This window comes from Elgaria multicarinata, chromosome 1 (assembly GCF_023053635.1).
Source record: "Elgaria multicarinata webbii isolate HBS135686 ecotype San Diego chromosome 1, rElgMul1.1.pri, whole genome shotgun sequence".
NCBI lineage: Eukaryota > Metazoa > Chordata > Lepidosauria > Squamata > Anguidae > Elgaria > Elgaria multicarinata.
This window is the reverse complement of record NC_086171.1, coordinates 48,580,774-48,598,592: the sequence shown is the minus strand read 5'-3', so window position 1 is coordinate 48,598,592 and position 17,819 is coordinate 48,580,774. Positions and strand designations below refer to the sequence as shown.

Below are 17,819 nucleotides of genomic sequence, written 5' to 3'. Positions count from 1 at the left end.
AGCCTATCAAGATCCCTTTAAGTTTGTTTCTGTCTTCTAGGGTATTAGCTGTCCCACCCAATTTTGTGTCATCTGCAGATTTGATAAGCATTCTCTATACCTCCTTGTCCGTCATTAATAAAAATGTTGAAGAGCACTGGGCCCAGGACCGAGCCCTGCGGTACCCGGCTCATTACCTACCCCGAGTTTGAGAAGGTACCATTGATAAGCTCTCTTTGAGTCTGATTCTGTAGCCAGCTGTGGATCCACCTAATAGTTGGTATGTCTAGCTCTGCTCCCCTAGTTTGGAAGAAGGTGTTTCAAGTAATCAATCAGAATCAGACTTTGAAGTAGAGGAGTCGGTGCCAGACACAGGCCAGCCTGTACCAGTGGGGAAGAAAACTCTCACAAGCTTTTCACCAGCTGGTGGTGAACATTCTCCAGAGCTTATCTGGTCAAGGGCAAAGAATACACAGTCAGCCAACATTCTTCCGAAGGAGAGACGATCCTAGAGTATTCTGTAGACTAAAATGGGCATTGAAAGTCGGCCCAACTTGCATCACCTCAGAAGCCGCCTCAGAACTAGTCTCTCTGAAGTTATTGCATCTTGAGAAAAGGCTTTTCATTCTTCTTGAACGGACAGTTGTCTTGCTTAGTTTGCATAGTTTTGCCTAGGGGAAAGTTCAAAGAGATTAGACTCTCTTCAGGCAGGAAGAGATGTTTATTGCTTAAATAAAGCATTGTGGATTACTTAGCAGGTCTCATTATTGTTTCCCACGAAGGCAGGAGATTTTTGAGAAACACGACAGTTGTTCCATATAGCCCACTTTTAGCTAGTTTGTTAATCAGAATTTCATGGAGCACTTTGTCAAAAGTTTTGCTGAAGTCAAGATATATTATGTCCACAGCATTCCCACAGTCCACAAGGGAGGTTACTTGATCAAAAAATGAGATCAGATTAGTCTGACAGGATTTGTTCTTGACAAATCCATGCTGGCTTCTAGTAATCACTGCATTGTTTTCAAGGTGATTACAGATTGATTTCTTTATAAACTGCTCCAATTTTTTTTCCCAGGGATGGATGTCAGACTGACTGGTCTGTAGTTCCCAGGTTCCTCCTTTTTGCCCTTTTTGAAGATAGGGACAATGTTGGCCCTTCTCCAGTCGTCCGGCACCTCACCCATCTTCCATGATTTCGCAAAGTTCTTCCACCAGCTCCTTTATTACTCTAGGATGCAGCTCATCAGGCCCTGGAGATTTGAACTTGTTCAAAGAACTTAGGTGTTCCTTGACCATTTGTTATCAATCTCATACTGCAATCCTTCCCCTTCAGCTTGTACTTCACTTTTTCTAAGGGGTGTGTGTGTCACAGACTCACTTTTGGGAGAAGACTGAGCCAAAGTAGGAATTGAGTGCTTTGGCCTTTTCTTTGTCTTCTGTTATCAGTTTGCCATCCTCATTAAGCAGTTGAACCACCATTTCTTTCCTCTGTCTTTTACTGTTCACATATCTGAAGAAAGCCTTTTTATTGCTTTTAGCATCCCTCGCTAGTCTCAGCTTTAGCCTTCCTGACGCCATTTTGGCACTTCTGTGCTACCTGTCTGTGCTCTTCTTTTGTAGCCTGGCCTTCCTTCAACTTCCTATATGTATCCATTTTTGTTTTCAGGTCATCTCTAAGCTTTTTGTGGAGCCACATTGGTTTCTTATGATTTCTTCTATCTTTTTTCCTTGTTGGAATTGTTTGTAATTGTGCCTTTAAAATTTCCTTTTTTAAAAAAAATTCCCACCCAACTTGGACTCCTTTTCTCATTAGGGCCACTTGCCATGGGACCTTACTTATCATAGTTCTGAATTTATTAAAATCAGCTTTCCTAAAATCCGGAGTACTTGTATGGCTACATTCAGCTTTGGTTCCTTTAAAATCAAGAATTCAAGTATGGCGTGGTCACTTTCCCCCAGAATTCCTGTAACTGTTACTTTATCCACTAAGTCATCCCTATTGGTCAGTATCAAGTCAAGGATAGCCGATCCTCTAGTTCCTTCCTCCACTTTCTGTAGGAGAAAGTTATCAGCCACACATGTCAGGAATTCCTTGGAAGGGCCACTTTTGGCAGAATTTGCCTCCCAACAGATATTGGAGTAATTGAAGTCCCCCATCACTACTTCCTTGAAACACTGGCAATTTGCTTTTCAAATCCTTGTCTTCTCCTTGATTGGGTGGTCGGTAGTAGACTCCGACTATCATACTCCTTTTATTCCTTGCCCCATTTATTTTAATCCAGATGTTCTTGATGGGGCTCCCAGGCTCATCCTCCTGTATTTCTGTGCTGGGGTAAGTATTTTTAACATATAGTGCAACTCTGCCTCTCTTTCTATTTCTTCTGTTCTTTTTGAACAAGTTATAGCCTTCAATTGCTATATGCCAGGCATGGGAGTTATCCCACCAAGTTTTAGTTATACCTATCAAATCGTATTTGCCTTCATGTATTAAGAGTTCAAGTTTGTTCTGTTTGTTTCCCATACTTTGGGCATTAGTATATAGAGACATTGAAGACCATGAGTTTTATAGTCTGGCTTCGTTCCTACATTGTTGTGAACACTATTTTTGAACACTTTTAGAGCTGTTCTCTGTGTTATGGTGCATGAGCCTTCATCCATTGTTGCCTTGAAGTTTACATCTCCTGCCCCCATAGAATTCAGTTTAAACCCTCCTGATGAAGTTCTTCATGCTGTGGCCAAACACATTCTTCCCAGGCCTTGTGAGCTGCAACCCATCCCTTGCCAGCAGTCCATCTTCCAAGTAGCGTAGCCCATGGTCCCAGAATCCAAATCTCTGGGTGCAGGGGCGGGGACTCAAAGTAGAGACACTGAACCTTCCTTTAAAGAAGGATGTGTGTGTATATATATTTCTGTACAGCACATAGTTTTGCTCCTTCAAAACTTATTTTCATTATTAGAATACATATTTTGCTTAACACTAGATTAACATGAAGCAAGCTGAGAAATATAACTGGTGCCATTACTTTTCCTTTTACATGTACATAAGAACAATGGATCAAACCAAAGGTTTATGTAGTCCAGCATTCTGTTTTCATTGTGGTCTACTGGATGCCTGAGGAAATTCCTCAAGCAGGACAGCACAATAACACCCTTCCACTCATGTTCCCCAGTGATTGGTATACAGCATTTTACTGTCTTTGATACTGAAGATGTTATGGTTGAAATAAGCAACATTTCATGGATAACATTTGTATTTTTGCCATATGTGATTTTTACGGAACACAGCTTAAAGATTGTAAATTGTAATCTTACATCTACCAATAAGTAGTTCTACATCATCCTTGAAAGTCTTCCTCCCTTTTTTTTAATTAATGTGATCAATTCGCCCTGACATCTTAAAGGAAGATGTCACTTAAAAATGCCCCACAAAACTTCAGTTTTGGCTTCTTACCACTTGATGGCAGTGAAGGAGCTAATGTTGCCAGGAAAGTTCAGGGCAAGATGCTATTATGAATAACAAAATGGGAGGTACAAAGGATGTTTCTGACACTTCAATATTATTCCCATTTCTAGATGACATTGCAAGTGACAGTAGTGAAGAAAAAGCCTCTAGATGGAGCTTCAGCTCTTCCTAAGGGGGAGAGATTGTCTTTCTCTTCCTAAGAAGGATGTTACCTAGTCTGGTTTTTAAAACTTCAGTCAAGCTCTCTTTCTTTCTTCCTTCTTCTTTTATATAGAAGATGCTTACTATAACTAATAAAACAATTTATTTAGGAACTGTATAGCCTGAAGGACACATAAAGCAGAAAAAGTAGATGTAGCAGCTAATAAAATGCCAAGTATATTGGCCACAAAAAGTTTGTCTAAATAAACTGGTCTTTAAAGCCTGTTTTTAAAAAGGGCCAAGGACCTAAATCTGGAAAATCTCAGCAGAGAATTGACTCCATAGTTTGGTGGGGAACAAAAAGAAGAAGAAAAAGGGGGTGGGGGTGGGGGGGAAGAGGCAAGCCCCATAATGGTTCTGGGGGGGAAATGCAGACACTTAATAGAATCGTAAAATTAAAAAGGTGTTGACTTAGTGGAAATAATCAGTAAATTGAATTCTGGTGCCTTTGAGAATGGTTTCCACCGAAACATGTTGGAGCATTTTACCATTTAAAGATATCACTATGACTTTGATGCCGATGATCTCCTGGTGCTGCCCCTTTTCTCTTCCATAATTTGAGGGCTATCACTGAAATAGCTATTCTTGTGGTGACCCCCAGCCTGAGGCTTAGGCAACCTCGTACAGTACTCATGAGCTCCAGCCAACATGGCCAATGGACAGGGGTTGTGGAAGACACCAGATTGCCTATATAGTTTCCATATTCTATTGCAAGATTTTATGTACTAGATCATGGAGTGGGAAGACTGGCCCAAAGTCACCCAGTGGGTTTCCATGGCCGAGTGGGGACTAGAACCCGGATCTGCTGACTCCCAGTCCACTACACCGGCTCTGTGTCATGACTATGACCAGATGCCGAGTAAAGGAGATGGCAGGAACTGGGCTGAATGAAAAAGAAGCAGTGCTGTATGTTGTCAGAGTTCTGTTGCCTCTGGACACTGTACTTCTGTGTCATACTTGAGAGTCTATTGCATCAATAGCCTTAAGTCTACTCTGAAGGTCAACAAGAAATTACAGTTGTTACATTGTTTGCAACAAAATATATTCCCCAGAACATTCTGGAGTCACATTGGCTTAATGGATTTCTAGGGCCTGCGCTATGCCAATAGGGACATTGGAAGATGAGTATTCACATGGTTAGAAGATTAAGATTTGACTATGACAAGAGCATGGTTTCTGTAGCCCGAAGAACTATGTTTGTTTCTGTGCCACTGCAAAACAATAAATCATTCAATTCAATTTCAACTCTTAATTTTGTAAATAAAAGGCCTATTCAAATATTAGTTCTGTGCACTAATATTTGGACTACCCTTTCATGAAGTTAAGTACCTCCTCTCTGCTTTCCACATTTTCCTTGTACTTGTCATTTTTATTTCAATGCTGCTGCTGGAAATGTTGCATTCTTTGAGAAGATGAGCATGTAACTAATTTTTAATTTATAGTGGGCTTTTCTGTTCTTTGGGATGCCCTGAAGGCTATTTCAGCAAATGTCTTAACAACACTGTAGAGAAAGATCATAATATTACTTGTTGAGTGGAAGCTGTATAAATTGTCACTTTAAATCAAAACTGTTTAGAGATTTATAGCTATGAAATGCTCAGTGCTAAATTGAGTGGTGGCAAAGGAAAAACACTAAGTTTAGGGAAATATATGTAATGTATTTTAGAAAAATGGCTGCACATGCATACACAATTAAAACATATAGACTGCTTTTGTATAAAGAAAATATCCAAAGTGGTGCACAAATTAGAAACACAGATGAAAAAGAGTACATAAACATTTCAGCAGCGTGAAAACAAGTGGAGCAGCAAAAGATCAAGCAGCAATTATCAGAGCCTGACTTTTAACAGCCTTGCCAATAATTTGCTGGAAAAGCTTTCCTGGAAAAAATAGATTTTCCTATCTGTCACTGTCTTTAGGAAACAGCACTTAGGCCTGACAAGGAATAAGTGACCATACCAAAAGAAGTAAAAAATTATATATATATATATATATATATATCTGTCCAGTGCAGCTGCACTGGTGATGGCCACCTCATCGGGAAAGACATTTGCTGGCATGAATATAACCACAGAATATGGCCAGGTGACTCTATGCAAGCCACTTCATTTTGTGAGTCAGTCCTCCCCACCTTCAGTAAAGGGATAAACATACTGCCTTACCTTACAGGTTGTTGTAAGGATTGTTGTTGTTTATTCGTTCAGTCGTTTCCGACTCTTCGTGACTTCATGGACCAGCCCACGCCAGAACTTTCTGTCGGCCGTTGCCACCCCTAGCTCCCCCAAGGTCAAGTCTGTCACCGCCAGAATATCATCCATCCATCTTGCCCTTGGTCAGCCCCTCTTCCTTTTGCCTTCCACTTTCCCTAGCATCAGCCTCTTCTCCAGGGTATCCTGTCTTCTCATTATGTGGCCAAAGTACTTCAGTTTTGCCTTTAATATCATTCCCTCAAGTGAGCAGTCTGGCTTTATTTCCTGGAGTATGGACTGGTTTGATCTTCTTGCAGTCCAAGGCACTCTCAGAATTTTCCTCCAACACCACAGTTCAAAAGCATCTATCTTCCTTCGCTCAGCTTTCCTTATGGTCCAGCTCTCGCAGCCATAGGTTACTACGGGGAATACCATTGCTTTAACTATGCGGACCTTTGTTGTCAGTGTGGTGTCTCTGCTCTTAACTATTTTATCAAGATTTGTCATTGCTCTCCTCCCAAGAAGTAAAGTATTTTGAACATTTGGAAGTGCTATACTGATCATGTTTCTATGGGAAGTTACGTGCATGATCCTCCTTTACCATATTTTAGCAAACGTATAAACTTGTGGCAATGACCGTAGAGTGTATTTTGTGTAGTTGCTGTGCCCTCGTTGTCTTTGCCTTTCCTTGGACATTGCAAGAGGAACAGGTCAGAGTAAAACTGGTGGTTGAGAGAGGAAGGCAGATGTATTTATGAAAAATGAAAAAGAGAGCTTCGGCTATTGGGCGGTATAGAAATGTAATAAATAAATAAATAAATAAATAATAAATAATACTTGTGTACTGCTTAATATAATAAAAGCTCTCAGGGATTCTCTCTCTCTCTCTCTCTCTCTCTCTCTCTCTCTCTCCACTACTAAAGACTATTTCAACTTCAATAAAAATGCAAACCAATTCAAGAAACAGTAATTCAGGATCCTTCTCTGAGAGCTCCTGTCAAAGGATTTGAGGTGGGTGACTATCAAGAAGGCCTTTTCTGCTGTGGCACCCCGGTTATGGAATGAGTTCCCCAGAGAGGCTCATCTGTTGTCTATGTTGTGCCCTTTCCAGTGCCAAGTAAAGACCTTCTTATTTTCACACACATTTTAGTCTTTTAGCTCTGTTTTAAATCTATTATTTTATTTTAAATCTCTGCATTGCTGCTAGGTTTTATTTTGGTCCGTACTTTTATATTGTCATTTAAAGCTTTTATATTTTATATAGACAATTTATGGTCTTAATTATTGTGAACTGCCCAGAGACCTTCATCTATTGGGTGGTATAAAAATTAACTAACTAAATAAATAAATGGATAAATAGATGTAGCAGCACGTGATAAACTGTAATTAATTACAAGCCAGAGAAAGCCTGGTTGAACAAGTGTGTTTTCAGGAAGTGTTTTCTGCTTACCACACTACATGGCTGTGGGTGGGCGCTGCCACCAAGATATTGTGAGATGACATTCTGTTGGGTTGTGGAATGACTAGCAAGCTGCCTCTGAAGATCTTCAAGGTCAGCTGGGTATATTTAGGGAACACGGCCTGTTTGGTATCCTGGTCCCTAGTTGTTTAGGGCTTTGTCAACACTATAACCTTGGACATGGCTTGGTAGCTAATAGGCAGCCAGTACAGTTCTTTTAACCCAGATGTAATGTGAACATGATTGGGTATCCGACCGAGCACCCTAGCTGCTACATTGTGCACTAGCTGCAGCTTCTGAACCAGGCAGAAGTATACATACAATTTGCAAGTAATTCTGAGGGAAACTCTTAAAACCTTCCACCTCTGTTTTAGAGTTGCTTGGCAAATGCTACTTGGGTGAAGAAGCCTCCAAACCCCTTTTCAAAAGGCAGCTTGGCTTATGTGTAGTGTTTCATCAGATGCAGAGCCTTTATGAAGTAATGAGCCCTGGAGCAAATCCTCTTGTGTATGGAGGGGGCCCATGCTTCATATCTGGCAAATGTTAATCTGTGATCATTGTCTGCTTGCAAGAAGCCTGGGTGTGCATTCAGTCATTGCCTTGTGTTGGGAGAGGGGATCTAATGCATAACATTATATTGGCATTTGTTGTGTTTGTGTGATCGCACATAAAGTAAAGCCGTTTTCAAAGATTGCTTATTCAACACTCCTACAATGTCTGTGTTGCAAAATTTGCTTTTATTGCACGCTGTGCTGCCAAAATGCAACTCATGCCCACTTATTTTGTGTGTATATATAATAGTTGTCTGCTGTGAGCCCCCCTCCCATTGGAGACCAGTAGCTTTGGGGTGGCAATGTCCATGAACATTTTGAGTGGTTGAGGAGGAACTGTAAGTCATATGTTGATGACATACAGTGCAACTGCTGTTAGCTAAGCTCAGTTTTCCGCCTTAGGAACTTGAGTGGGAGGAAGCCTAGGAGCAGGGAAATAGAAGGGCAGATTGCCCCGAACAGGAATGCAATTTTGCCACTCACATAGGGCAAAGTAGCAAATCCTTTCCAGTAAGCGGATAGATAATAAACTACAAGTATACACAAGGCTCCTCCACCTCCTAATCCTCCCCTGCAGACTAAAAATGACTCAGGGAAGCATTTGCAGGAGAAAATTGACAAGTGGGTCAAGGTTTCCCTACAAACAGTACAGTAAGTCTAAATTATTAGAAAACTCTGGAATACATTGTAACATGCAACAATGATTTATATTATGCATAGTAGTGAAAATGCCTGGGGTGGGATGGGGGTTGTAGGGAAATTACTGCATTGCAAACAGGATATACGTTATATACACAGAATATTCACTTGTATGTTATGAGTTAAACCAGTGAATGAAACTAGTCCTCTGTGATTCAAATGGGTCGAAAACATGAAATGCTAGCTTAATCAGTGTCCGCAGTTAGTAGAACCCTCTTTTACAACAAAATCTTGCTTTGTGTAGCAGCATGGACTTTAATCAGCAGTGTGATGAATGTCTGCCCACTTGGAAGGAATGCAGAGGGAGGGTGGAGGAATCAGTGCAAGTATGTTGATTACAAATCGGAAAGTAAATAAGAACGGTAATTGTGAAAATCCTTTTGTTGGCTTGGTTGAAATGCGCCTTGATAGTTTTGGAATAAGCTGTTTTATGCAAGCGAAGGTGGTTGTGATGCGAGCCTACCTTTTACTGATATGGTAAATCTGTGCTAGGGCTATATACCAAGTGAGATTGCAGATGGAATGGAGTGATTGAATGCTCCTTCCTACTACAAAAACAAAACAAAAGCGAAACGCAACCCCTCTCAATAGAAAACTAGATGTCGGGAACAGTGTTTCTAGCCTAGCTTTCTCCTTGACATCTAGGTGTTTTTTCCCCCTGTTCTGCAGATATTTTCTTTTTTGTATGGAAAGAATTCAGTCATGTGAGCCTTCACCTGCAGTCTTGGTGGTACAGCCCAGATGAATTTACCCTCAGCAAGAAATAGGTCTTAGACAAAACAAGGAACGACATCAGGCTTGGATAGAATGCTGCCTTTCTGTTTGCTTTAGAGCAAGCAGCCACTATCAAGCCAGCCCTGTAGATTATGCCCATGGGATTGCTGAACGTCTAACGCCACAGGGAGAAGCAGCTTCTCTCGTTAACAGGGTGCCAGTATCAGGGATCAGAATAGTTCTTTTGGAACATTTAGCCTAACCTTGCATACGTGGAAGAAAACTCCTTTGCAAAGCAGTGTTTTGTTTTTTTCTTTTCTTTTTATTTGTCAAAGGCTATAAACAAAACATAGCTCTGAAGCTATTTGTGATGATTCAAATGGCACTGAGTCCTTTAGGGTGCAATCCTATGCATGTTTAGACAGAAAAAGTCCTACAGCTCCCAGCATTCCCCAGTCAGCCATGCATAGAGTTGCCTCCTTAGTTTGCTTTTGGTTTTGCAGAAATTCTGAAAAGGCTAGAATAGTAGAAATTTGTCCAAAGCCTAAAATTGTATAAGACTTTTGTTTATATATGTATAGACAGCAGCAATAATAATAATAATAAAAAAATCTTGATCTGAACAGGGTTCCATAGAAACTAATTAACTATTGCAGTGTTGACCCTAACGTTGAGATTGGTGTAAGAGACAAAATAGTACTGTTGACTAAACATGGCATAGTACTAAACATGATTTCCCCCCCTGATTCATCCTCATTCCCTCCTCCTCCTGCCTCCTGTCCCCCCAACCCCCACTTCCTTTAGGGTTTAATCACAATTAAGTGACAGATGCTGAACACAATTTGTCCTAGTCTAATTGACTGCAAAGTCATGGTCAATATTGCATTGGCTAACTCAACTCCTCACAGCCATGTCCAAACATAATGAAATTGTGTTAGTGAGACATCTTGCTGAAGTAGGAGGTGGAGGTGCAGATTCCTAGCCCCTAAATTACTTAATTTACATATATAACATATTGATTTTCTGTGTCTAAATAAAGCCACTTTTCACTTCATACTTGCTTTCATAACTGGATCTCGAGAGCAAACTAATTGTATACCCTTTTTCTTTCCTGGATCTGAGAAAAAGAAACTGGATCACAAAATATACAACGTCTCACTTTAGATTCCTTTATACGATACTACTTCAGTATCAGAATAAGAAAGCCACATTCTTGCACAAATGCATTATTTATTTTATTTCTATATATTTATTACATTTTTAAACTTCCCAATAACCAATATAATAGCTGGAAAGAATACTGTAAGTATACCTAAGTATATTAAGTTCCACAAAATCTTATCATTCTCCTACAATGTTTCAGGGTTATAAAAACAACAACCCCCCTCACGTTTCCCTGGAAGAATATTCAGTTGACTTGCACGAAATCCAGTGTATGTTTAGTCAGAACGAAGTCTCACTGTGTTCTGTAGGGCTTACTCTCAGGGAGGTGCATCTTATTGTAGATTTGGAATTTCAGTCTCTTGCCTGTGGAAGCTCAAAGATTTTACATTGATGATGACATTCAGAATCTTGTAGCCTTCCCGCCCCCTAATTAGTCAAAGCAGGCTAACACAAGATAGCACTTCAATATAGGAAAAGACATGAAACTCTTACGTTTCATGCCTCTGTTTCACAATATATATGTTGATTGTGGCTTCCCCGTGCATGTACACTATATGCACACAGACATTCCATCACACACAACACACTCCACCCTATTATTACTTTCTGGCCTGAAATGTTTTATGCCAAGTTAGCTTGTGCTATAAATCTGTAATGAAAACAGTGCTTTGTACCGGAAGGTTTGACAGACTAATTACAGTGCTGGTTTAATTGTCTTATTTTTGGCTTTTTATAGTATTAGGACCTCTTCCAAATTTGACCTATTACAGTAGGATTGCGCAGACAGGGTTCTAGAGAATTATCTATAGAGATTTTGTGATTCCTACATATATCCCACTTAGTGACTTTAATCTGAAATAAAATACATCTCTGAAACCAAGTTCTCATGTTTAATTTTATTGACAAGACTTTCACTTTATCCCAAACGGTAATTAGGGGGTCATAGAATTCATATGGTACATCTTGAAGCTAAACGATTATGATGATATGTATCACATTCAGGAGACAATGACTTTGATACGTTCATTGTTATAGTGTTGTTTTCACAAATGATATACAGTATATGTAATGATACAAAAAGTATACATAACCACCAGTGAATAATTGACACAATGTTTTTCTTCAAGAGAAGAGGTAAGGATTAACTAAAATCTTTAATATTGTGTGTTCTCAGAAACAGAATTTGCACACTTTGAATATGTGATTAATAGACTGGCTTAAGCTTGAAGAACAAATATGAAACTGAACTATAGGACGAGGTAGTGCAGTTGTGTGTTACCTCTACTGTAGTTTTGCTTCTTCTCATCAAATGCAAGTTGATATTGCTTTAAAAGCCCTCTTATACAGGCAAGTAGAAAGAAAGATTGTTTGAAGGTCTGCAAGGAATTAATACAGATGTAATTCTGATATTAAAGGCACAGCACTAGACAATGCCTAAAACTGTAAATCTGAGTGTAGTAACTGGAGTAAAAAGGAATATTCTTGAAGATATGCAGACATATTAATTTTAATTTATCTGTTTGATCTCTTAATTGCCGCTGAAGATTTATTGACTAATTTTAAGGAGGCAAGTGTTTGAAAGTTTCTGGCAAATACTATCTTCTTGTAATGAGCACATGGCATTGAAAGAAGTTAAGAGGAGAACAAAATTAGATTGACTGATTGTTCAGTCATGTGGGCCAGGCTGGCTGCATATCCCGGCTGTTAAGAATGATTGCTCAAATTACATCGCCTCAGGTCCCTGCACTTGGTTGGCTGTCTTCTCAGATCTTAACAAGGTTCTGGGAATTCATTTCTGACAAAGTTTGCTTTGTGTTTTGCAGGATGCTTCATCAGCAGACATTAGGAAAGCGTATCGCAAGCTTTCGCTAATATTGCACCCAGATAAGAATAAAGATGAAAATGCAGAAACCCAGTTTAGACAAGTAAGTGATATATTACCATGTTATGGTACCATGATATGGTATTTAAATTTAATTATGGGGCAATATTTAGAAATATTAACCATGGGAGTTTGGAAGCTTTTTTTTGTAACTTCATTTTTGTCTAAAGTTTTTACATAGGTTTCAATTCATACAAATTTTTAAAATAGATTAAAAGTGCAGCACATGATATCAAAAGCAGAAAATTCTTAGATGGGAATACTTAGGCTTGGGAACTCGATATTGTGGGTTCCTTAATTCTGTTCTTTTTTTTAATACAGTGTCACAAGTTGCATGTTTTCCCTTGTAATAGGAAATAGAAAACAGATATTTAGAAAACAAATAAATTTTTAATGTGTATAAAATTAAGCTTTACGCCCGTAATTTTCTCAAGGTTTTTCAGTGGAATTTCTTCACTTGAAATCTACTTGGATATTTTCATGAATACCATTGAAACAGTAAAACACGCTTTAAAAAGTGGGAGGCTGTTTTTTATGTCAGAGAATTTATTAAATTTATATTTCCTTGGATAGACAGTTACAGAAAACAAAGGGGGAAATGTACATGACTGACTGTAAAAGTTATTTAAAATGATTGGGAGGTTTTTAGTGTTTTATGAAATGATTTGAACTCTTCTTTGTTCTCACTTTTAAGAAAGAAAAATCAAGTATATTTCAAGCTTTGTGGCAAAACGTTCTGATTGTTCAGAGCAGAGTTCTTGGTGTGTTTTGTTTTTCAAAAATAAAAGTACACTTTTATTCTAGCTGGTGGCCATATATGAAGTTTTAAAGGATGACGAGAGAAGGCGTAGGTGAGTTTATCTTGTATATATTTCAAAGCAGGCTTTTCATGAGCCATGGTGTCCAGAATTTCTTTAAAGGCAGAGACATTGTCATGTGATCGTTATATAATTTACCAAATATCCTTGTATGTGCATGAATGGGCTTTCTAAGATTTGTCCTACATTGTTAAGAGAAAGGGAGGTAACTTTATCAATTATGCAATTAATTTGTGTTTCCAGACTACTAATACTTGCATAAGTCAGCTGTTGCTTCTTCCTCTGATCCCCAAATTGTCCCACAATAGAATAAGACCCATAAAAGTTCATGGTGGCTTTTGATGTTACACTTACATTCTTTCTGTCCAAAATGCCACCTTCCTTTTTCAGGATTTTACCAAAATTTGTAGATTTGGGTTCTTTTTCTCTATGGTTGGTGTTTTTTAGAGTAGCATGTTGCTGACTTATAATAAATAAATAAATGCAAATTATTATTAAAAACCCAATCATTTATTATATAAACAAATGACGATCTTTGAAAAGGTTTTCAGTTGCTCTTTATTCAGCTATATCAGTAATGTACAAAACATAAGATATATTCATAGTACCTGAGAGAAAAGAATTTTTGTGGATCACTTTTCAGAGGACTGTTGTGTTGTTCTTTGGACTTGTGATTTATTAGGATGCTCACTTTAGCTGTTGGTGACCCAGATATTTTGGCTGAAGAAAAGAAAGGCTTACTGCCAGCAAAGGAGTTCTTGTTTGAAATTTCTCTAGGTTTTCAATTCTCTGAGCAGGGATGCTGAAAGTTCTCCAGGAGGTTCTTGGCTTTGTAGAAACCTTGGCATGAGTCCAGGTCTCATAGTAGAGATTATCTACTTTCAGATAATCCTCTGTGTTGAAAGAGCCATGGAACAGTGTTCAGAGGAGTTTTGGAGATTCTGTGTATGGTTTTTACCCTGCCTCCCACTGCAGTCTTTCAGCTTGGAGTCATAGATCAAGGAAGTTTAGGAAGTTTAACAATAGGGGGTCAATGTCTGGTGTCAAATGGTTGCAAAAGGTATGAACTAGTTTAAATGCACCCTCCTACACACAGACGCACACACACACATAATTTTTTGGGTAGTGTTTATTTTGAAGTCTGACTGTTTGCTACACTTTAATATTAAATACAGTATGCTTTTCTCTTGGTTTTGTTTTTAAATTTCATTTTGGATTCCCACCCCTAAGACAACTGCAGTGCCAAGGATGTGTCTTTTACAACTACTGACCACTCTCCTCAGAAGAAATGTTTTAAAGATTTTTACACAATGTGCATATTGTAACACCTGTAACTGATAGAAATGTGTTTCACTGAAATGGTGCAGCCCTCACCCCTGAGTGTAAGAAGGGTTAAACAAATATCACTTTTATGGTTATTCAGCTAAATGCCTCCAAACGGCTCATGATTATCTCCTCCACAGGGGCAAGAATGTTCACTAGCAGCAAGTAAGTCCTTTAAAAACCAAAATAAATAATTGAATAAAATACCCACCCAAACTCTGGTATGACACATCTTTTCCCAAGTCTTTGCCATGAGGAATTCTTGACACTTAGGATCACAGAATCAATTGAAAAACTATACTATTAGAAATATTGTTATTATTTGCTTTAAGTTACAGTTAACCAAGAGGTTTTAAAGGATTTTTTTATTCTCCTTACAGCATGTGCTTACCAATTGTATCATAACGTAGTTCCCTTTAGTTGTTTTTGCAGATTCATAGACTTCAGGGGCCTATGATGGTATCTAATTATGGTATCTGATGGTATCTAACTGCACACACATGTTCACCGGACCATCATCAAGCACCTCGGCCTATCAGCCTTTCTTAGCAAGCTAACAAAGCAAATTTCTTAAGATGTAGTAGTTCAACTTCCTTTATAGACGCCAAAAGAAAAATACTCCCTATCTTTTTTCTTTTTTTTAAAGCAATCTTGCACACCAAACGTCAAGGGCATGATCAAAAGCAGAATGTTCTATTCTCAACCTGTCTGCATAGAATCTCTGAGCTGTGCTGTTCAGCCTTCCAGCTCAAAAAATATTTGAGTATTTAGCGTGAGAGTGGTATAAAGAGAAGCCTGAGTTTCGTTGCGAATTTACTTTTGAGTTGCTTCTGTGTCAAACCCTCAACTTGCTTTTTGAACTCAGGGGAAACTAAACAGAGGTTTGGGGGCATGCCCCATTGGTCTGTTTCTCAATCTTTTATACCCTGTACGCATAGTAGGTAAGTGAACAGCAGCTAAGCTTTAAATTTATCCTGGCCTCTAGTACATGTGGATTGATACTGGAAGTTACTTTAAATCAATTTACATTAGCTGCAGTATTACAAAGTAAATGTGTAGATGGAATTGGGTTGATTTCTAATAGATTCTTTTGTTTCATTAGATGAAATAAAACTAAATGTAATCTGAACAGACAGCTTCTTCAAAAGCTTAGTAACTAGGACAATATCTTTTCATTTTAAAATCGTTTTGCTTCCCTAATTGTTCGTCTAAACTCATCTGTATTTTTTTCAAATGCTTGCAGATGGATTTCAGGAACCAGTAGTGGGGCATCAAAATAATTGTTCTAACACCAAGCTTGTATACTATAACACCTTTTTTGTAATTAAGAGGGTTTTACGTGCACCATATGGAAAGTATATGAAGTGCTCCAGAGAACATTTGCATTATGGGGTTTTTTTTTGCAATAAAGCAGGAAGAAAGAGATGATTTTCCTCCCCCATGTCCTTGTTAAATTGTAAAACCCAATTCTCTGCACATACTACATGGGAGCAATTTCCATTGATTTCAGTGAAACTTCACTTTAAATGTCAGTATCATATTTTAAATTATGTTTCAGAAACAGTTTTAAGGTTGTCATAATCATATACATTTTAGAGTTGTATGTTTCAAATAAGCAGACGAAATGTCGGCGTTCTGAAGCTTTGTATTAAACATTTGTATACGATAGGCCAGCTAGACTATTGTAGCATTGAAACAAACTACTTAAAGATGACTATGGGTGGGCAGGAGAGCAAAATGAACCAAGTGTCTTTGTGTTTCAACAACTACATCTTTACAGTGTACCTGAAACTACGATTGTGCTGTGGGATAATTCACTAGCTTGGGGCTGTAGTTTTATATGGAATTTCTGTTTTAAATATGATTTATTTTTGTATCTTTCACAAACACGTCAGCCTCTGTCTTCATGTTGTTGACATGTTTGTAGCTTGTATGTAAAGTACATGCATTCAGATGTGTTGCCTTTATTCTGAAATGCAGCAAATATGAGGATGGATAGAGCAAAAAGGCCAGACTGCTTTGTGATTTACTTATGTGCTTAATTCTGCTGCATGCCTCTGAAGATCCATCGTAGGTGATAGATTGATTTCTGCAAATAAGTACTTTAATGAATCGTCTGCATGCTTCCTAATTAACTAATTTCCTAAATGTGAAAAACAAGAGTAAAAATCATCAAAGGCTTCTGCGTAACTTAAGGATCATTGTTCACATGTAATCCTAAAAATTAAATAGGCATTTTAATTTATAAATGGTTAATTACCTTAGAAAGGAGTGATTTATCTTTTGGCAGTATATATTCTAAAAAGTGGGTTATAATAGAAGCTATCTTCCCTTAAAATGGCCAGTCGTGTGAGCCATAATGTTCATTGATAGAAAAATCAATAGAGCATTGATTCTGGAACTAAATCCTTAGAGACTTTTGTTCAGAATAGCAGACATAGGCTGGTAAATACAGAGTGCTGTTCAGTGTGTTCAGTACATGATTTTTTCCTGCATCAGAATTAGATACATATAAAATATCTATGTTGTGAATTACAGTTTGGATAGCAAGGCCTGTGATACTTTTGCAAGGCAAATAATTATTATTTTTAATAGATTTTTTTCTTATTATTGAACGTTGTGATTTGAGTTAGTTCCCCCCCATCCCAAAATCTATTTGATATAAGTGTAAGGGGGATCTTTAAACTTCTACAATTTTAGTTCATTCAAGCATGCTGTTTGGTTTTTTCTGTTTTTGTTCTCAGATGTTTTTACATTTTAAATTTAAACACAGTCTGAAGAGCATTTTTAAAGTTATGTGAAAGAGCTAATTTTCTTGTCCTGTTGTAGTTTTGATCAAAACAACTTTTCCAGACTTTCTTTCTTTCTTTGGGCTGGGGATCACTCTTCGCTTTATAGGAATGGCCCAGCCTAAGGACCTGAAATAAATCTAGGAAGCTGTATAGTATTTCTTTTTTAATCTTGAATATAGCAACTAGCATAGGAGGTAAATTATATAATATTTATCCTTTTAATATTTAGCAGTAGAAAATAGTTGAATAATTTGCTCTGACCAACAATAATTTCACATTTGTCTAGAACAAATGGATGTTTAATCAAATTCTTAGATTTGTTGAATGTAATCTATTTTGTACGAAGTTTTATTTTTAAAAAAAGAGAGATGGCAAAAAATTCAATTTTTCCCATTAATCTATCTCCAAGGTATCAATTTAATAACTATCAAAGTAGCTATTGCAGTTGTTGCATTTAAATTGATTTACATGTCAAGACTGGCAGTTTAGCAGCTGCGCTATTATTCCTGGATCGGTCAATTTACTTGAGAAAAACCTACTACTGAGTCCTAGTGACCTGCATGACAATATAGGCCCTATTTCTAT

At 38.0% G+C, this 17,819-nt stretch overlaps 1 protein-coding gene across 1 annotated transcript in view; it reads left to right on the top strand.

Moving 5' to 3' along the window:
• Window positions 1-17,819, top strand: part of DNAJC1 (DnaJ heat shock protein family (Hsp40) member C1) — a 94,844-nt gene that overhangs the window by 15,721 nt on the left and 61,304 nt on the right. Inside the window, exons 2-3 of the mRNA XM_063127716.1 lie at window positions 12,243-12,344; window positions 13,106-13,152. Coding sequence (XP_062983786.1) covers window positions 12,243-12,344; window positions 13,106-13,152 — 149 coding nt within the window. The remainder of the gene's footprint in view (window positions 1-12,242; window positions 12,345-13,105; window positions 13,153-17,819) is intronic.